The sequence below is a fragment of the Bactrocera neohumeralis genome, chromosome 4, assembly GCF_024586455.1.
Source record: "Bactrocera neohumeralis isolate Rockhampton chromosome 4, APGP_CSIRO_Bneo_wtdbg2-racon-allhic-juicebox.fasta_v2, whole genome shotgun sequence".
Classification (NCBI taxonomy): Eukaryota; Metazoa; Arthropoda; class Insecta; order Diptera; family Tephritidae; genus Bactrocera; species Bactrocera neohumeralis.
In genome coordinates this window covers 73,500,804-73,523,942 of record NC_065921.1, presented here as the reverse complement: position 1 = coordinate 73,523,942, position 23,139 = coordinate 73,500,804, and the positions used below count along the sequence as shown (strand labels likewise).

General features: G+C 32.3%; 2 protein-coding genes across 4 annotated transcripts in view; both read left to right on the top strand.

Moving 5' to 3' along the window:
* Positions 1-23,139, top strand: part of LOC126756674 (ecdysone receptor) — a 310,622-nt gene that overhangs the window by 179,722 nt on the left and 107,761 nt on the right. The window lies entirely within an intron of this gene.
* Positions 1-23,139, top strand: part of LOC126756706 (nitric oxide synthase-interacting protein homolog) — a 131,695-nt gene that overhangs the window by 50,723 nt on the left and 57,833 nt on the right. The window contains exon 2 of one of the 3 annotated variants that reach the window (XM_050469957.1): positions 18,117-18,408. The exons of 1 other annotated variant lie outside the window; for it this stretch is intronic. In XM_050469957.1, the coding sequence (XP_050325914.1) occupies positions 18,117-18,196 (80 nt within the window). In that variant the 3' untranslated portion in view covers positions 18,197-18,408. Of the gene's footprint in view, positions 1-13; positions 235-18,116; positions 18,409-23,139 lie in introns of those variants that run through there. One more of the 3 variants, XM_050469959.1, reaches the window with a different exon arrangement.

Sequence of the window (23,139 nt, the reverse complement as noted above, 5' to 3'; positions counted from 1 at the left end):
TGTCTCATTTCAGTGACAAAGCGCGCATTTTAAATAAAAGCAAACAAATGAGCTTGTTTGAAGCTAACGCAGAAACAGCTATACAAATAATTTTTTTGAGGTCGAATTATACGCGCACACACACACACACACATACACATAAGCCACAGAATTTTTGCGAATATTAAAATTTTACGATTAAATTAATATTTCAGAAGTAAAACGACGACTTTTGAGCTTTCATACAAATTTTAAAAAATTTATTTTTCATTATTGATTTTAGATTTGAAATAAGTGCATGCAATTTAACAAGCAAATATTCAAGTGCAAAATTATAAAACGCAAGCATGTATTTCGTGCACAAATTAGTACGCAAAAAGTAATGAAACTAGAAAACAAACAGTGAAATATTATTAGTTAAAAAAAAAAATAAAAATTCTCAAAAAGCAAAATTTACACACAATAAAAATTTTTCAAAAAAAAGTGTTTAAAAAAGTAGTTCTACAAGTCTGCTGAGCAGCGCAAACTACGCTAAAGTGAACAACGTGTCTACCAAATACATCCACACCCACACACACATACACAACCCAAACAACTTCACCAACTTGACTGGCCGAACAACAATGATGAAGCGACGTTGGTCGAATAACGGCGGTTTCGCCTTTCGCATGCTGGAAGAATCCTCCACCGAAGTGAGCTCATCCTCCAACGGGCTCGTGCTCAGCACGGCATTATCGCCCTCACCGCTCGACTCACCGGTCTATGGCGAACAAGATCTGTGGTTTGATGCCGCATTCAATGGGCACGGTGGTCATAACGTGATCAACTCGGCGCATGGTTGCGCTGCGCTGCTGCCGCCACAAACCACAATAATACCGTTACCACCTTTAGGTGGTGGCATAAACAATATGAATGTCAACGGCGCTGGCAATAACACAAATGGCGTGAATTTTGGTCATGGTAATGGTGGCGCTGGTGGCGGTGGCGGTGGCGGTGTAATGGGCCATGGCAATCAGCTGAGCAACGGGCATCTCGGCAATCAACAAAATGCACAGAATAACAACAATAATAATAATTTGAATATGAATAACAACAACAACACAAATATGTTGCATGCAACACTAAATCAGGGTATAATTAATGGCTTGATGGGTAGTATGTTGGGTGGAAATGCTGGCATGCAACATAATGGACTCAACATGCAACAGCATACGCCGCGTAGCGATTCGGCGAATTCAATATCGTCAGGTAAGTGACGAAAAGGTTATGGTGTAGGGCAAAATGAATGTATTTTTGAACAAACGAAATTTTTAATTATAAAATTTATGAAAAGTCCTAACTTCAAAAATGTTTGGCAAATTAAAAACAACATAAAATGTTACTGAAGCTATAATATGCTCCCCAGCTATATTTTTTATAGCTTAAAAAGGTGTAAAAATATGTTTATATTGATTTTGATCGTTCAGTTTGTATGACAGCTATAAGCTATAATAATCCGATCTGAATAATTTTCGGAGCAATTGTAGCGCTGCCTTGGAAAATGAGTTGTGCCAAATTTCGTTAAGATATCTCGTCAAATAAAAAAGTTTTCCTTACAAGAACTTGATTTGGATTGGTCAGTTTGTATGGCAGCTATAAGTTATAGTGTTCCGATCAGAAAAATTTCTTACGAAATTGTTTCGTTGCATTGGATAGTGATCTCTGTCAAGTTGGGTGATGCTATCTTTTAAACTACAAAAGTTTTCCATACAAGAACTTGATTTTCATCGAGTGGTTTGTATGACAGCTATATGTTATAGTAGTCCGATCTGAACAATTCGTTCGGAGGTGATAGCCTAGCCATTAATATTAATCTTTGTCAAATTTCGTGAACATATCTCGTTAAATAAAAGAGTTTTCCATGCAATAATTCACTTCGGATCGAACAGTTTGTATGGCAGCTATATGCTATAGTGGTCCGATCTGAACAATTCGTTTACAGATGGTAGCCTTGCTCTTGACATTAAGCCTTGTCAAATTTCGTGACGATATCTTGCCAAATAAGAAAATTTCCCATACAAGAATTTGTTTTTAATCAAACTATGTCCTATATTGATCTGATATCAGCGATTCTGACTAATGAAGAGATTAGCGTTAGTAAAATTTCAGATCGGTGTTTCAAAAGCTGACTGTATAAAAATACATTTTTGCGTACAAAAAATCCAAACCTAAAAAGTTTTCGAAATAAAATTTGAAAAATGTATGTATATTTTTCTAAACCAAAACTGTTTGCTTCTAAATATATGTACATATATGAATTTGTATGAAGTATGATTCTATAACGTTTTAACGCAATTGGTGCTGCTGCGTTTGTCACGCGCAAATGCAACTCTGCTGTGCCGCCATAATGTACATGCAGCACACCCGCTGTGCTGCAGGATTAGCGGTGATTTTGAGGTCGAGGCTACATGTGTATGTATATCTCTGCATAGCATGTATTCGGTGTTTAGATTTGTAGTTTTGACAGCGTCTTCGCTACGTCAGTGACCCTGCTATATAATGCAACAGCTGCACTTAGTGGCATATGCTTACATATATATTATACATATGTATGTATGTACATATAATATTTATATACAAAATAATCAGAGCGCATTTTATGTAGTACATGCTCTTAGTATGCATATAAGCGAATTATGCTTAGAGTTCATGAGCGCATTTTAGCTGCAGTGCAGCCAGGCTACACTCACTATGTGGACATACACAGTTACATCCATATAAGTATATAATATATACCGTCATGCAGTCATTTGCCCTTGACCGCCTGTGCTCTAGTGCACTACTTTCGCTAAGGACGAGGTGAAAAGACTCTAAGTGCACATGTGGAAAGTTTTTACAGTTACTATTTATATAGCCGTATGTTATATACTCGTACATATATATATAACATATATGTATAGTGACATATTTATTTATCAGCATTGATATGTATGTAAATAAGAAGTGTGCCACTTCTCGCTGCTATTAGTTTTTGTTTGACGTTCACAAACTAGGGCAAGGTCAGGAGCAGCACCAACCACGAACTGCGCTCAACAGCGGCGCTGCCATTTTATTCTACAAAATTTCAGGGTCACTTGCAAATTGCTGCAGTTTTTGTGTTTTTGGCTTTAGGCTTTTTTGACGCGGCTCTTTTCGGCATTTCACCCTCATTGCTGGGCGCAACACTATATAAAAAATTACGCATAAAATTTGCAAAATCTCATTTGAAACGTTAGTTGTCTGCGACATTTACGAAGATAATTTATTTAAATGTTGACCGGCCTTAGGTGGTCCATTCTGAAAGTCCACTCTTTGGGCAACTTTTTCGAGCATTCGGGAATAGCCCGAATTTCTTCGGGAAAGTTGTCTATATATATATACATGTGTATGTATGCTTATGTACTGTATGTTAGTTCTCCTGTGGTAATTACTACCATGTTTTTTTTTCGTTCTTTTGGCCATTTGCAAATTTTGTGAATTGGAGCGTGAAAAGTGTCGACCAAATTTAAGCGCAAAAAGAATTAAATTACCCACATTTCACATCAATTTCACACAGCTTAATGGCATACATGCAAATCGAGAAATTATGCAAATTTGCCGCAAGCTTTTTTGCCTGCTGCTATCTGCCTACAAATAGCTCTAATGCGCTTACAGTGCGCGCAAAGTAAGCAAGTGCCCAAAGCGAGTTTTGCATTTTATGGGTTTAAGCTTCGATATCACCGCTTGGTGTGTGCTATTTTGTGTGAGCTATGGTGAATTCTGCTAATTATGGTTAGATGTGTACTTGAAGTACATAAATGCCTCAGTATGGGAAGACTAAAGGGATTTTTTTTTTGATGAGGCATTTTTTTTATAAATTTAAAAAATTTTAAGAATTGAGAATTACAGAATTTAATGTACTTTAATAACTGGCGATTTATTTTAAGAAATTTTGAATTTTCTTGCTCTTGCGATCCCTTCGAAAAAAAGAGGTCTGTTGCGTATTCACTTCTGGTTGGTATGACATACATACGTTTAATTTAATATTTTGCCCTTTGATTTTAGAAAAAAATATTTCATAGCTCCAAATAGTATATTATATAGTTTATACTGCCTTTTTTACCTTCATTCCAACTTTTGTTTTGAAAAATATTTTTTTCTTAGTTAATACAATTTTAGATTAAAAAAAATTTGTTAAGCTTTAATGCTGATTTTAAAATCAAAAATTAATTTTTCAATTAATTAATTGTTATTATTAATTAATGTATATACTTTTTTTAATTAAAGTAAATCAAAACTTTTTTTGTGTGTTATTTTTAATTAATGTATATAATTTTTTTAATTAAAGTAAATCAAATCTTTAAATATATTTCAAATTAAACTAATTATTTTTAAATTAATGATTATTTAATTAAATTGAAGCAAATTAATTAATATTTTTTACTAAATTAAACTAAACTTAACCATTTTTTTAATTAGAAAAATCAGAACCCTATATATTTATAAATATATGATCATATTTACTTTATCTGGATTATTTGTTTTTACTACAACAAAGAATATACAAAATATACAAAATAAAAATTATTAAAAAAAAGAAATTAATTGAAATTTAAAAATTTTAAATTAAAAAAAAATTAATTATAATTAAATTAACTTAATTACAGTAAATTAATGCGTTAATTTTTATTAATTTATGCTTTTAATATATGTATATTGGTTAATTAAAATTATTAAACAATTAATTTTAATTTTTTTATTTAATTTTTTTTCTGTAATTAAAAATAAAACTTATTAAAAAATAAATATAAAATAAAAAATAATTGTGTTTTTAAACACGACTTTTGGGATAAAAAACTTATTTTGAATTTTAGAAATTGGAATATTAGTTTTTATTAAAACTTTCGCAATTACAAAAAAAAATATTTGAAATTTAATGTATGTACAATTAAAAGTAATAATGCATTAAAACTGAAAAAAGAATTATTTAAAAAAATCAAAAATTTAATTATTATTAATTATTTTATTAACTAATGCATTTAAAATTAGTGTTTAATTTTAATTCATTAATCTAGTTTTCGCACGTTAGCCCCCTTTTCGTAGACCAGGTCACATATATGTATGTATGTATATAAAAAAATTAAGTAAAAAATTTAAATTAAAATTTAAAAAAATGTATTAATTTATTCACTATTTTTTATTTTAATTTTTACTTATTTTTTTTTTTTTGTAATTAAAAATAAAACTTAAAAAAAAATACAAAATAATTAAACTAATATTAATTAATTAAAATTAAAATAGCATATCAATCCTAAATGCATTATTTACAACCCTGAAAATACACTTACCCTACGCCGCACACTTTTGCAACAAAAGCAATATGCAATAGTCGAAAACAGCACCCCTACAATATAATTCACCTTCAAAAGGTCAAGATCACATTCAGATGCTCGTCCTCACAAATTCAGGTCACCAGCAACATCAGCTGCCCTCAAAATTTAGGCCACAACACATGCATTTATGTATGTCTATGTGTATGAAAAATCAAAAACCAAAACACCGAGAAAACAATGCCACATCCAACAAGGGTGTACAAAAGGAGCAAAATTTTCGTACATTGCGCCAGTAACCCAATTCCAGTTCAATGTTAATGCAACGAACCCGCACATGCACGAGCGCACGAATTCAGCTAACGATTGCAATATGTATGAATGAATGAATGAAGATTTTCGCAACGGCCAAGGAACAGCAGCAGCGCACAAAATCAACGAACGCAGCTCGGCTGACTGCAATAAAGAGCAACGAAGTGCAAGCGAACTTGCAGTTTGGGCGTAAACAATATTGTTTGTGTTGCCTTTTTCGACTGTTTTCGAGTTTTCTCCACTCATATGCATATAAGCATGCAGCGATATGTGTGAGTGTGTCTGCGTACGACAACGAATCGGCAATGATCGTTCCAGTGTACGCACGGCTGCGTGACCACTGGCATAGCGGTGCTTGCAACCCTACACATAACGGTGCATGCAATGTGATGCAATTTGTGTGTGCCAATAAAGCGCAAATGTCATTGTCACCTTACGGCCGAGCGTCGTCGTAAATGGCAGTCGGTCAACGGCAGTGGCAGGGTCTCCAGCTGTGTTGCGCTGCGTTTGCGCAAGCATGAAGGACAACGTGTAATTCGCTGCCTGGTCGCAAGTGCGCAAAAATTAATTTCTCTTCTTTTCGCTCTTGCTTTTCACTTTATATTTTTGCATACGGTTCGGTAGCTCATGTTTTTTTTATTGCCTCGCCGTTGTAATATTCGTATGTGTGTATTTTTAATGCAGCCTTCTTCGGCACATTGTCGTTGGTTGCTTGGCCGTCCTTTGTTGTTGCACTCATTTCTTCGTTGGCAACGCATGTTTGCATACTTGCTTGTTGCACACGTTGAATATTGATGTTGTTGTTGTTTGAGTTGTTGTTGCTGATTTTGTGCTGTCGTTGTGACTAAAAGGGGTGACCGACCGACCACCGTCCAAATGTTTGCAGCACGCAACTGCATTTTGCTTGCACTTCTTCGCACTGCTGTTGTTGTTTTTGCTTCCTTTTTTAATTTTCTGCATTTTATGTTTGCTATTTTTCGTTTGCACTGGCTCTTTTCACCAGTTTATTTTTAATTTCTGTTTGCCATGCACAAGCAATGACATTCCCTCCTTGTGATGTGCGCAACAACAACTATGTATGTATGTATGCTGCAGGGCTGCATGCGCCTAATTGCACTTCGGCATGGCTACGGCTTCGCTCGAGTGCATTTTGCATCGCACGTTGTACACAGGCGCACATACATAAATACTCATGTGAGTTGAAATTTCATGTGCGCTTGTTTGCCATTGTTTATGCGACTGCCTGTCAATTTAACGCTACGTTGAGTTTTTTATATTTGTTGTTGATTTCTTCCACACTTATTTGTTGCTGCAGCATTCGCTTGGTGCTGCACTATAGCCAGTTCATTTTGATCGCTTCGGTCCTACCTCAAGAAATTTTGCATTTAATCGACACGATGCATCCACTCAACGAAATGCAAGGGTGTATATACATACATACATATACGTGAATACATACATATGTATATGTACGTATATAATATATTTTATTATTAATAATGAAGTGCGTGTTTGCTAGTGACGAAGCAGCTTTTCTTTTGTAGTTGATAGTGCTGTTCGACCGCTTTAAATTTTTTATACCCTAAACAAAAGTCCCCAAATTTTTGAGATATCAATCTGAAACTTTGCACACGTTCTTTCTTCCCCAAAGAAGCTGTTAATTTCATGGAACTGCCGATATCAGAGCTCTATTGGTTATAGCCGCCATACAAATTGAACGATCAAAATCAAGTCCTTGTATGGAAAACTTTTTTATTTGACACGATATCTTCAATAATTTTCCAAAGCAACGCTATAATGTGACGAACTTTTTCTGATCAAAATCAATAGTCCATACAAATTGAACGATCAAAATGGAAAACTTTTTTATTTGACACGATATCTTCACGAAATTTGACATAGTTTATTGTCCAAGACAATGCCACAATCCCTCAACATAATTTTCCAATCGAACCACCATAGCATATAGCTGCCATACAAATTGCCGTATCAAAATCAAGCTAAATTTAAGTTTATATCCTTTATGCCATAAGAAATGCAACTGTGCAGGGTATGATAACTTCGCTGCAACCGAAGTTAATTTTTTTATTCCTTTCCTTTGATTTAATTGAAACTGCATCGCGCTTTTTTCTTTTCTTTTGATGAACTCACTATTCCCCCTTGTCTTTTCGTTCAACTCCTCGCCTTAACAGCGTTGTTTCTTTGCTTTTCGTACTTTTTTACAATCATATTTTGCGCGCCTGCCGCTCAGTCATCCATCTTGCCATTTATGCCTGTCATATGGGCGTCACTCGCTGGCATTTCGTCAAGGCTTTATACATAACGGTTACCCGCCTCTTGCGTGTGTGCTTGCAGTCGCTTTTTATTATTAAGTCGATTTCTTTTGTATTCTGCTTAATATGTGCCACTGCTCGCGGTGTTGTCAAATCAATCATCTGCTTAAATAGCCGTTGCAAAATATTATTTAAGATGTGGCATTTTATGGTCGTCGCTGGTTTTTTGCCCAATTTTTGAGCTGTAATATATTTTAAAAGGTGTACAGCTTGGCGCTGTTGCCTCATGTACAGCTTCCATATGTATGTCGTGTTATAAAAAAGCTATTTATTTACGTTGAAGCTTTAACCTCACTTTGTGCATGTGGCGTGCGTGAAGCGATAAAATTTAAGTTAACAGTTTTTGTTACAAACAGACGTTAATTTTAGCATGCTTATTTAAGCATAATTTTGATTCCATACATAATTAAAAATCATAAAAAATGCTTATTTTATGCCTTGCAAGTGGATATAACCACTTAATTTGTATGCAGTGCAGTTTGTTGACTAATCTTTTTGCAAGAAAAGCTAAGCAAATGCGGGAATAACTTTTCACTGCAAATAAATAAATATTTCAGTTTCAAATACATGCATATCTATGTAAGTGCATACATACATACATACTTATGTATGTATATAGATAATTTGTATTTGTGCATAAAATTTGCGTGAGTCCATTGCAAAAATCGCCAATCGATTACAAATTTCCACAGCCACGCGGCGAGTGAGCAAATGAGTACTCGTCGTCTGCATAGAGAATTACCCGCATGCAAATGCAATGCAGTAACTAATTCCAAAAACGCCGTTACATGCACATAACTCACTCACTCCCATGCATACATATATGTACATAGTATGTATATGATATTTATCAATCGTGTGAGCACCAACTAACGAATTGGCGGCGGCGAACCACGATGACTACTCGCACTCCCAACGACTTGTCGTCAATGATAAAAAGCAATAAAAAAAGTGTAGTATAAACAACAATAGCAACAGTAGCAGCGACAGTAGTAATATTATTCAGTAAACGTGCATCAGAAATATCAAGTGACAAAATTGAGGTCAATGGTTTGATTACTTGGAAATTGTGGAAATTAAATGCGGTGACTTGAGAAGTGGCAGAAAATAAGCAAACTGAAAAAAAAGAACAAAAACAACATTCAAAAATGTGCATTTGTACGTGTAACGATTGCAATGTGCATAAGTCGGTAACTGTGCAATTGCATGCATGTCTATACATGCAAGTAACTAAGTATATGTATGGACATATTGGTTTTGCAGTGCATTTACATATTATATGTACATATGTATGTATGTGTGTTGCATTTATCTGCTTAAGTCGTTACTTGTTAATTTTTATGCGTATTTCTGCGAATCCGGTTTTAAAATAAAATTCGATTTTTTTCGCATATAAATTCATTTGATAATTTTTTTTTCAAATTATGCATATTTTATAAATTATATACACATAATTATATATATGTACATATGTATGTACACAAAAATTATGTTGTCACATGCGCCCAAGTAGCTGTATTTAAAACTTTGACATTGACTTGTTGCGCCGCGACTTTGACTTTTGTTTTCAAATTCAATGTAGACACACACACACATGTACACAAGTATTTGTAAGTGAGTTTGTGCGCTCGCGCATAAAATGCAGCATGCAGCTGTGTTTCTCTGCTGTTTTACGCAAAATAACGTGATTTTTCGGCTTTGCGTTGGATTTGGCTTTGGTGCGCCTGACCATACATATCGACATTTACTGTTTTTCGTATAAAATTTCGCATTTGTACGACAAGAAACGTGCCGTGAAACAGTAAAATATAAAATGTTAACAAAAGAAATAAAAAAGAAAAAAAAAATTTTAACAAAAAAATAAAAAAAGAAATTTTTTTTGTACCAAAAATCCATTACAATTATTTTGTTTGTAAGCATTGCTTGCTTTTTTTTGTATTGTGGGTGTGTTTCACCACTAACAAGTTGTATATAAAATATTGTTAAATTTGCGAAAGCCAGTAAAGCAATAAATTCAAAATTATATAAAAAATATATTGTACATATTTGCAAGCAAGAAAAGTTTTTCATGCCGCAACCTTGACACAATTGCGCATATTTACTTGCAAAAAGTACCTACACACTAAACAAAAGGCTATTTTTCGCTATATAATATTTGCGGTGACTTTTGTAAAAGCTGCACAGGGTTGCTGCATAGCGTACACCTTGAAGTGTCATTTTTATTGATGGCAACAATTTAGTTGATTCATACACACAAAGCACGAGTTTTTGAAATAATAAAGAAAATTAATAAAAAATTATTATTAAAAGCAAAAATAATGAGGCAAAAAATAAAACTAACAAAAAAAAAAAGAAAAATTAAAAAAAATATATAAAAGAATTATAAAAAACATTTAAAAATAATTTAAAAAAAAGTTATAAATTAAAAAAAAAATTAAGAAAAAATTAAAAAAATTAATTACAAAATTAAAAATTAATAAATGAAAAAAACTATAAATTCACAAATAATAATACAAAAAATTAAGAAAAAATTTATACAAAGTTAATGAAAAATTAATAAAAAAATTTTATAAAGGATGGGAAAAATTAGAAAAAAAATTAAGAGCAAAAATAAATAATAAAAATACAATAACAACAAAAGCAAAAATATTCAAGTGGCTGTATTTGCTAAAAATCTTAAATTGCACATTAATGACGCAGCAAAATAAAATTTTAAACAATTTGTATACACGATTATGCTAAAATAAATTCGTCTAATGACTATTTAAGTATAAAGCACTTGCATGCTCTTGCAATTCTTTAGAAAATATCTACATATCGCACTTGTTACGTTAAAGTGTAACAACTCAAAATTTGAACATTTTCAGTAGAGACGAAAAACTGTTGAGTCGAAAAAAGTCATTCTGAAAAAAAAGAGAGAGAGTCATAACGGTTTTTTTAACGAAAGACTAGACAAATCACTGAACGATTTTTACAGTGGGTAGAGATGAACACTGCACATTATTTTCTTGCAAAAAACTAAAATTTGGAAATTTTGAGTTGTTACACTTTAACGTAACAAGTGCGATATGTATTATTAGCGACTCATTGCTATTTTTTATGTTCCAATTTTCCCATTTCAATTTTATATTGCATGCTTTCCTTAATCTTGCTTCAAATTAAGATTTTATTTCACCAATTCGCATTTCTCATTATTTTCTGCCTTTAGTCATGCGAATTCCTTTTGATTTTATAGCGTGATGAGCTCATTAGCGGTACGAAAAAAGCGCACAGTGATGCTCCACAGCTGTCAACTGTCAGTTAGCGCAAGTTAAATGCATGAGTATGAACTTCTCACACAATATTCTAGTGCAAAGGTTATTTTTGTACTGTTTGCTGTTTTAATTGCGTTTTTATGCTGCATCTTTCATTAATTATTTTCATATATCTTTTTTTTTTTATTTACATGAACTGCTAGTTAGCTGGCGCATAGTTTGTTTTATTTTAAATTTTTTTGTCATAATTACACAGTAGAAAATAAACAACAAGCGCTTACCTGTTGTCATCATTTTTAAGCTTTTTTTGCGACTGACAGTTTTGTGTAATTTCAAGCAATTATGAAGCGTAATATACATATGTATGTACATACTGATGTATATATGTATATGAATATATATGTATATGTATATGTATGTATGTGTATATTATTATGTATACAACAACTTTGACTTTTTGTTAATCTCTCATTTTTATATCCTTCTTTAATTCACTTATGATGTTTTGTAATTAATTACAATGTCTGTTGGCGCAAAAGTCGAAAAGCACCTACTAAAAACAAATACATATGTACATATTTGTACATTTGTACGTATGTAAATACTAGAAGAAGTAAGCGAGTTTGTAGTTTATATACAATGTATATACATACATACATATATAGAAACAAATATGGATGACCATTTTGTTGGATTAACATTTTTTAGATAAGAACGAGTTTTCTGCTGGAAATTATCTCAAATAAAAAAAAACAAGATGTATTCTTACAATAGCTGAATACAGATAATGTCAATGGACTAGTCAAAATTTTGATTTTCTTTTATTAAAATTGTAGTTCACAAAAAAGAAGTTTTTTGTGAAAAATCACATTTCAGAGTGGCTTAAGAAATAGAAATATTATAAAAAATATGTTCTAAAATTTTTTATAATTTTTTTTAAGATTGGTAGGGTTCAAAAATAAATTTGCTATATGAAAAATTGCATTTCAGAGTGGCTTAAAAATGGAAATATTATAAAAATACTTTCCAAAAATTTTTTTTTAAACTAAAAAATTTTTATAAATTTTTCCCAAATTTTTTTAAATTTTTTTTAAATTTTTTTTTTAATATTTTTTTTAATTTTTTTTTTTAAATTTTTTCAAATTTTTTTTTCAAAATTGTATTTTTTAATTTTTTATCAACATAAATTTATTTTTGATATCTTTCAAAAACATAAACTAAAAATATTTTCATCAAAACTGCTAAAAAATAAAAAATATTGCCAGCAAGATGAGTGGGTTGACAGCAAAAACTGAATGCAATAAATATTATACATTGTAATCCAAGACATAGTACGTTTGCCGCAAATCAAACAAACAAAAACAAAAAGAAACCGCCGAAGAGAAACGTGTGCAAAATGCAGTGCGCTGCGCAGCAAAAACCGTTGCAGTAACTCGTGTGATGCTGGAGAAAAAAATAAAAATATGCAAGACTTTCACCGTTTAACTTGCTTTCCACAGCATTACAGCAAACAACAACAACAAAACACATGTAGAGACAGTGTGCTATTAAACTTGAACTGTATATTGGAAAAAACAGACCAACGAATACCGTTGTTGCATGACCGCAAGCACAAACTCACTAACATCTCTACAAATGCACATACATACATACATATGCATGTGTTTATGCATTGAGCTGATCAAGAAACCGCCATACAAAGCGCGTTCATATTCTGCAGTTGAAAATGAAAACTTGTTTTCTCCAAGCGCACGCATGAGCTATGGACTTGAACCTGGCTCGACTTGCTTACCAATAGAAGCGCTTGCAAGACACATTAAATCTGGTGTATGTGCTTGTGTAGCAGTTGCTATAATTTATAGACGACTGGTCGCGACTAGATTTTGTGTCGGAAGAAAGTGAATTGCAGGCATGTAAACAAGCTAAAACTAAGCGCAGCTTAATGTACATATGCTAAGGAGTGGTTTGAAAGAAATCTAGAAATAGAGTTTTATAAAACAAATGTACAATTTAAAACAAATAACAAAATTACATTAAAAATTATAGTCCTCAAATTTTGAGATGTCGTTCTGCAATCTTGCACACGGCCTTTTCTCCACAAGAAGCTGCTAATTTGTCGCTATCGCCGATATCGGTTTACTATAGCATATAGATGCTATACAAACTGACCGATCAAAAACAAGTTGTTATAGGGAGAACTTCTGTATTTTATAAGATACCATCATGAAATTTTGCAAAGATTGCTGCCCAGAGCAACTCTATGATCTCCGGAAATATTGTTCAGATCGAACCACTTTGGCTTATAGCTGCCATACAAACTGACTAATGAAAACCAAGTTCTTGTAGGGAAAATTTTTTGATTTGACGAGATAACTTCACGAAATTCGGCACAGGCTATTTTAAAAAGTAATGCTACAATCTAACAAGAAATTGTTCAGATCGGACTACCATAACATATAGCGGCCATACAAACTGACCCTTCAAATTCAAGAAAAGTATAATTTTGTACTCTTTTATTACTTGTGAAGGTATTATAGCTTTAGCGCAGCCGACGTAAAGTGTTTTCTGGTTTTTTTTTTAATTTAAATCGAAAAAACCAATTTTTAATATTTTTTTTTTCAAAATTGCTGTCAAAAAAAATTGCATCACTTCTTCTTTGATTTATGTGCATATTACATAGATACGAGTACAAATATACATATGTACACATTTTTATATATGTATACAGGCTTGCATATACTTATGTACATACATATAAATATATTTTGTTTAAGAAACACTCACTCAAATCTTTGTGGCCATAATTTTCTCGCCAATAAAGCGTTCATTGCACGAAAAACAATTGTGTGGGTTGCCATTTAAATAGAACAATCAAAATTTTACAAAGCAGCAATTTCAGCCAGAATTAAAATTTATATTGTGGCGAAATTGGCGCACATAAATCACGCTAAATACAGTTGTCACACAACAATGTTTTTGCGTTTTTTAAATTTTTATTTGTTGCTTATTTATATGAGAAATTTTCTTATTTATATATTTCTATGCATATAATTCTTTAAATTAAACAATTTACACTTTTTTTCTAACCCCGATGAAATCAAACTACACTGGCGCTCTTCCTACATCAATCATGCTGAGCGGCCAATCAATCCACATAAATTTTATATGTAAATATTACGAAATAAATATACATATGTACATGTGTGCGTATAGACACGCATAAATTTGTATGCGCATACACATTTAACAACAACAACTCATATCTTTAACCTATATACCCACAAAAAAGAGGAAGACAACAAACACACACGCAAAGCGGCGAAATATTAAAGAACCGCAAAAATCAGCAGAAATAATTGTGTCAGTAGTCCAAATATTGTGCCTAGTAGTCGGTTGCATGTATTTGTTGCTACACTAGCATTTTTGCAAAAATTCTCTGGCAACAACAATGCGCAATATAACTATAAATATCATATCATAAATTGTTTTTGTATTTATTTTCGCTACAACTATGCGATAGCACAGTCGCGTTGTTTGTTGTTGTGTTTTTTTTTTTTTGTTTTTTTATTAGTAATTTATTGTTGTTCCCTTTTTACGCTACCGGCTTATTTATTTTGCGACTATCACAATGCACGAAGTGTTTGTGCTCTCAGTGAAATTGCCTTAATAGTTTGTCATAGTAAGAAAGAGAGCTTTGGAAAATACTATGTTACTGTGTACTAAACTAATTTTAATATTTTGCCATTTTTTTGTTATTTGTATTTGTAAAAATAATCTTATCAGTGAACTCCATATTTCCTAGCACAAATCTTATGCGCTCTCAGCGCTTACGTAATTTTCTAGGCTCTCCAGCGACATCGTCTGTTATTGTATACTTTTACGGAAGCACACTTATTGACTTATTTGACTTTTCAGCTACTCTCTTCACTATTTAAGGTGGAAGACTTTGAGCGTATAAGCGTTTTTCTACAATATAACAAAATTCTGTTTACTTTTGATTTAACTTTTGGCGCATGTGGTATTTGTATACAGAGTCAGGCGCATTTATGTAATTAGAGATTACTCGTGTACATTAGATTACATCAGAATTATTGTAATGTATATTAAGAGTACTTAGTAGGAAAATAATTTGTATACTTTGTAATGGAATTTTTTGTTTCATTAGAAATTTTGTTGTATTTTGTTTTCTATTATATTTTTCTCAGTTATTCGGACGTTAAAAATAAAATAAAAAGTTGTCTAACTATGAATTCAACCAATTATACTGGTTTACTCCAGTTTCTGAAAATTTGACTTACACTTTGGAAATCAAAAAAATTTAATAATTATTCAAGTCAGTTCTACAATTATTTTTAATTTCTTACTCAACAGCTAGAAAGCGATTACTAATTGATATGCCTTTTCGAACACTGAAGAACATGTGAATAAGCTTATGCAATAATTTGCACATATTGAAAATGCATATTTGCATATACATATGTATACATACATACATATACATATGTACATATTTACATTTATATTTGCATTGTCCAGTCTGAATTTTACACAGCTTAATACATCTTCCCGACATTTAATCGCGTATTTTTGTTTTCTTTTATTATTATGTACATACATATGTACATACATACATATATTTTGTTTTTGCTTTTTCTATTTAGAAAAAGTAATTTTCTTTCACTTTTATTATTATTACGACAACCAAGCGACTATTATTAGCGTGCGATATTATACTATTGCAGCGGCCGGGAGCAGCCGACGTCGTCAGTGCCGTCGATTAGTTGTAGTTGTAGTAGTAGTTTTGCCATTTTCTATTTTTATTTTATTTTAATTTCATTTTGTGTCATTAACCTATAAAAACGTGTTCGCGGCAAGCGCACATGAACGGTTGGCTCGGTGGTTCGGCCAGCACACGAAACACTATTTATATGTACATACATTCAGGTATATACATATGTACATACGTACAAAGCTGTGTATGCAACTATATGCAGTGCCGCTAAATAAGCTGATTTTTCGCTGCTATGTTTGTAGAGTGCTCAACAGTGTTGGCAATGAGACAAGCAGCGCCGCCAGCGCCAACGTCACTGCAATTTGCCAAAGACAGCGCGAACAGCAGTGCACTTGACTTGAGTTGACTGATGTGAAATGCGAGTACGTACACGTAATGACATGCACACACGTGCAACTGCATATGAGAGTAGTGTGCGCTATGCTAGTTTATTGCTCTCACTCGCTCTAAAGTGCATATTGTTGTGGATGTGAGACGAAATGAGCGCAGTACAAGTGCAAAGTGCAAGGCAATTTTCGATGACAGTGGCCCTTTTGTGCGCTGCGCTGCCACTGAGCTGGTGTGACTATTTGGTTGTGTGCATTTGTTGTTGATTTTTTTCTTTTCATTTGAGAGATGTGAAAAGTCAACAATGACGAGCAAGCAAAAAAATTGAAATTTCTATAAATAGTTTGCAGGCAGTGTGATGTATGACATCATAAGATTTTGCAAATGCTATGAATGGGCGTTTATCTACATATATCTGTCTATGTATGTAAATGGTTTTAAATTATTTTTATGGTATTTGTTTACTTTTTATAAGTTAATTAATTATATTCGCCTTGTTGGGTTAATGAACTAAGATGCAGTATACATTTTCACTCACTCAAACACACATTGGTATTAACTAGTCATTTAGTTTGCTTATTTATTTTATTAATTTATTTAAGACTTGTATTGTTAAGTAGAAATTTTCTGTGGCACTAAGCAATTAGCGCAATTATAAAACATTATACAATCGCCTGCATCATGCAAACATATAAACTCACTTATGTATGTACATACATACATACATATGTATGTAGAAATGGGAATACTTCCAATCGGGAATTTGCGCTGCCATTCCACCGTACGCCTATGCCGGCATCCATTTTATTTAAGTCATCCGTTTGGAGCGCACCGCGTCTGCATACTTAACGTGCATATGGGAATCCGACGGCTGAAGCGACTGCGTTCTTTATAATCGCGAGCATACGTCACACATTGTACGAGAGTTATGGCGAGAATGTGTTGAAATGCACGATTGCTATGGTGGGTTAGTGTGGTAAAGTCATTGCAACCACTTATCAGCCGTGTGCATGCATGTACATATGTATGTACGTACACAACCGCTCGCTTCGCAAACGTAATTGTGAATTCATTCAATTTGATATTATAAGTATTATTCTTGAGCATACTACCAGCATGTGTGTGTAGAGAAAATGAAATAATTTTTATTTCTATGTTAGCGGAAAGTGTTTTCACTTTTTTTTTAAATTTGTCTGCGTTCATGCAGTCATATGTTATAATGTTTGCATGTATGTACATACATACATATGTATATATTTATTTACAGAACCATTATTGCGTTCGTGCTAATGCTATTTTTGAAAAATTCTTCATCACTGCCTGCTCGTGTTTTTCCACTCTAAAAATTTATTACTCTTAATTTCTATAATTGTAGATTTGTAGCGTTTTACGCAAAAAATTTTCGTAATATTTCGTGTTGAGTGACAACTTCATGACAGCTGGACGTAATGGGCACGTTATATACACGTAGTGCGTATGCGTGTGTATGTATTTCACTGCAATTAACGACATATGTATGTATTTTTTAAGTTGTATGCAGTGAGCTTCTAAATTTACTAAATGACAATTTGTGGAAATTGATGTGCTAAAACAAATTTTATAAATTTTAAAATTAAAAAAATTAAAATTTTATAAATTTTTTTAATTTTTTTAATTATAAAGATAAAATATAGATTTTAAGAATTTTTAAGTAGGCTAAAAAACCAATTTATGTGTTTATATTGATTTTTTCGAAACTATTCAATATATTTCGTTAAAATTTAACACAATTTCTTTATTCTTTTCGTTTCAGGTATGTTTCCTAAAACTTTTTCTGATTCTGCTAATGATTTCTCTATAAAAATGGGTGAGTTTGGTAGTATTTCTTATTAAAAAAACCAACATAACCTAAAAATCTAAGAAAACGTTCATAATTTTAATTGCAGATTTTATATGTCTTAAGAAAAATTTGATAAAGCAAATTACTGCTTATAGATTTCTCTCACTTCGAACTAATTTTCTCAAATTTTCTTAAAAACGGCTGTGCCTATTGACTTGAAATTTTTACACGACCTTCTTAAATTTATTTGTCAGGTAAAGGTCGAATGTCAATGTTAACTATTTTAATGCATTAAATGAAAAGCGTTTTCAAAAAAAAAAAAAAAAAAAAAAAAAAAAATCACCGGAACGCGTTTTTTCCGATTCGCAACCGTATATGTATAACCTTTTAATACAATCATTGTTCCCTAAAGCATTCATATCGAACCGAAATTGGGTCACTGACACGTTGATCTTCAATTCCTGTTAAGCCTTATGCATAAAAAAGCTGCTTTGCTGCTAAATAAAGAAAAAAAAATCTTCGAAAACCTCAACCTCATTCTGCGCCCATAACCAGACTACTCCATATGCATGTATGTACATACATATGTATGTGCTTCCCGTACTCTCTCTCCACATGCAACTAAATCAAGCGTACGCACTTTATGCATTTTTAACTCGTTCACTCGTTATTTACGATCACCGTTTTACACCCGAAAATACAACGTAAACAAACGAAGCCATAAAAAACACGTAAATATTCCGTAAATAACCCGTTCGAAAGGGTCTGCGCCACACACGAACCTACATAATCACGCCATAAATGTTTCAGCGCCCACAACAGCCACTCTGGTCCATAAGCATTGTTTATTTACCACACAGCTCCATAATTTGCTTACTTCAACTTCTTGTTTTTTGCTTTTACGACTTTTTGCCCTACATACTTACATACATACATACTTATGTAAAAATAGTAAGCGTAGCTGCATCTCTTCTTAAAGAACGATCGCCGGTATCCATGTACTGCTGCTTGCTGTTAGCTCTTCTTCAAAAATGCATGCGTGAAATTCAAAACGTCGCTTGTGGCACGTGACCCATACTACTTACAATCCAATTCATTTATTTAGTTTTTATATTTGCTTTTCTGCCTTTTTGGCATACTTTGTAAACGTCTTACAACTCGATTCTTCAGCTTTATTTACTTAAACACAGTTCTTCGACTTTTATACTTTTATTTGGTATGTGTTGTTGTCTTTTCGCCTTCTTACTTCGTTTTAAATCGTAACTGCGTTTGCGATTTACAATGTCAGTATTCAGAGCCGCTGCACTCGCCATACATTTTTATTGTATTTTTTTGACGGACTTAAAGAGACTCTTGTATTTTTGTTTTCTTGTTTACTTGTTAATTTTTCTTCTTTGTTTCTTATCTGCTTTCATAAAAAATTGCGAAACATTTTGCTTCCCGCTTTTCGTTTTATTTCACGTACCTTTTTCTGTTTACTTTTCAGCCACGCAGGTTCTCAAACTAGAGTTTTGTTTTTGCAGTTTAAATGTCAGTTTTTATTTTTTTATTTCCTTCGAAATGCCATTTTTTCTCTCTCACGGTATCATAAAATATATTTTTTCTTGCTACTTTAGTACAATTGCATATATGTACATACATACATATGTACATATGTAAATTAAAAACTCCGTTTAGTTTTCGTGGGCAACTACGGGCAACTGCCTGTGGTCAACTGCCTGTGGTCAACTGCCTCGTTTTCTTTATTACATTTTCTTAAATACAATATTTTGCTTAAGCCTAGATACAAATATTAATCTTACATTCTAGGAAGTATATCTACAATCCACTTGAGATAGGACATATGTAGGACATATGTTACAAGTGGGAAGATTCATCTTACAATCTATGAGTTACATTTTTGGACCACCTAAGGCGGACAGTATTAGCAAAGTACACATAATTTTACTTACGGATACTTAATACGGACCATATGGGTCGTAAGTGTCATGTTACATATTTATGACAGATAAAGAATATGTTCATGTAATGTGAACTGGTGGTATTAACTTGTATGTATGTATGTACTTTCAACTGTAGATAATTGTAAATCATAATTAATCGCCTCATTTAGCAGTACTGAACTTTTTTATTTCTCGTTGCTTCGCATCCCAACTATTCACCACACACTTTTTTGCTCACTTCCGCACTATCATTGTATTCTATATTGTTTATCGCAATTGTGCAAACGAATGGTTGTGAGACCCTGACCTAAATAATTTTTTTTTCGCACACAAAGAACCCAAGTAACGTCCATACAATATAATTTCTAATTTCACCTTCGAAAACTATTGTACTATATGATATACATATAAATATGCATACACTATATTTACCTATGTATGCATATATGTACATATGTAGACAAACAAATCGCACACCTCCATAGAAAAATATGCGGAAATTTTATAAACAAACTATTGCTGCACTTAACCGTATAGAAATAAATGTTTACCTGTTGAATAAGTACATTTGCACATATTTACATACATAAATATATTTGTATATTCCTTTTTTTGTTGCGAAGCTGGAGATATAAGCTTTTATGTAAACAGATATTTTAGGTTAGGTTAGTTAGTTTTTTTTTCCTGGCGAGTGTTTCTAAATCAATCACATTCACAACTCGACTTTCGATAACAAATTTTGATAAAAATATCTATTATGTATATAAATAAAAAATATAGACAATTTTATATAAAATAAAAAATATAAACAATTTTATATAAAATAAAAAAAGTTTTATAACAAAACTTCCAATTTGTGCTTTAATGATCAGTTTTCCCAACTTTTGCTGTTTCTTCACTCTTATAATTAATAAAAAATCATTTTGAAATACTTAGGATACCCTTGCTGCCATAGCCAGTCTCGAGGGCCACTTCTGAAAAACGTTGTCTAGCAGTGAAGAAAATTTTTATGTTTAAAATTATCTCAAATCCAAAGAAAATGTTTCAGCTATAGACGAATAAGTGTAAAACACACTTTTTGGCAAATTCGTGTCTTTTTTATTCAACACAATTCTTCATGGGAACTACTTCCTTACACTATTTTTGTAGCACGATTTTTCCTTTGCTTCAAAATAGGCCTCAGTTTCGGCGAGCAACTCTTCATTCGATGAAATTTTCTTCCCAGTGAGCATTATTTTGAGATCTTAGCACAAGAAATAGTCGCTGGGGGCCAGAACTGGAGAATGGATGCGGAAGCAATTCGAAGTCAAATTCATGGATTTTTGCAAGCGTTTTCACTGTCTTGTGACACGGTGCGTTTTTTTTCATAAAACAGCTTTTTCTTTTTCTTCATAAGCGTTCGTTTTTCGACGATTTCGTCCTTCAAACGGTCCAATAACGCTATATAATTGTCGCTGTTGATACAAGTAGTTTTTACTTTTTCAAGGTAGTCAGTACTAATTATGCCATCCCAATCCCAAAATACAGACGTCATAAACTTGCCGGCCGACTGTTGCGTTTTTCCATGCTTTGGAGCGGGTTCGTCGTGTGCGATCCAGTCTTATGACTGTCGATTGCATTTCGGAGTGAAATGTTGGAGCCATGTAAAAAAATTTTCACTCAATTGCTTAAAAATTGAAATTATTTTCAAAAATATTCTTTTTTCGATAAATACAGTATTCTTATATCCTAGTAGATCGTGTGGAAATTTCAAGCCGATCAGTCCACTTACTTCGGTGAATTTCCGCACCGACTCTGAAAATAAAATTTAAAAAAATTCGAAATTTTTAGCAAAAATCTCATGCCTTTGATGACAACCTGATAAATACATCTAAAAAAGTCGTATGAAAATCTCAGAAAGTTCAGACCAGTTTTCTCATCCTTAACGTTTTGGGAACCGATTACACGAAGTTGAAAAAATCTCCGATCAACTTCCAATTCTAACAGAATATTCTCAAATATTCGGTATATATGGTAAAAATATCGATTTTTTATATTCAAGTGGATATAACACTTTAATAAGACTTGTTTATACTCCAGATTTTGTGCTCACAATTTTGAGAAAAATAATTTACCAAAATGCTGTGTGACGCCTGTTTTAATTTCATATTTCTTAAGCCATTTCAGAGATTGGAAAATATATCGATTTTTTATATTGCGTGTTTATTTTGCTATTTCATCTATCGATAGTAAAACATATCGATTTTTTATATTGCGTGTTTATTTTGCTATTTCATCTATCGATAGCAAAATATATCGATTTTCGATTCTGTGTCTTTATTAAGTTATTTCATCTATCGATAGTAAAACATATCGATTTTCAATATTTTGTGTTTGTTCAGCTATTTCATCTATCAATAGTAAAATATATCGATTTTTTATTTAAAAAATATCGGCAAAAACTGTACATACTTATTTTATCAGTAATGTTCAAGGCAACAATCGAGCATGCTAACAATTTCGTGGAGGAATCAAACCTGTATTTTTTTTCTTCGTATATAATCTTTAAATATTTTATAATAAAATGTCTTTAAACTGAAAATCTTTGATACCCATATAACTCAGTTTTATAGTGTCAGGTCTGAGAAATATATTACCTATTTTTAAACAATTTAAATATACATACATACATATATTTATGCCTTAAACCTAAATAATTTAAATTTAATTGAAAAGCTCTCATGACAGTCGTTTCTATATAACCAGCACAGACCACGAATTTTAACCCGTTAGTACTGTCAACTCGTCAGCATTTCTCGAAATTAATTGAGGAATATTTACTGCGTTACACCAAAAACATATATACCATTTCATCGAGAGATGACAGCGATTTTTTTCGCTTAGAACTTCACTCTCATATTTTATCATTTCATCACGAGATGACAGCGATTTTTTCTTGCTCAGAATTTCACCTCTCACCTGTCACTCAATTTGAAGTTTTCTTACATTGATTGGAATTTTACTGCTATTATTGTTGTATCCTTCTTCATTCTCTACTTCCTTATATTTTTTTT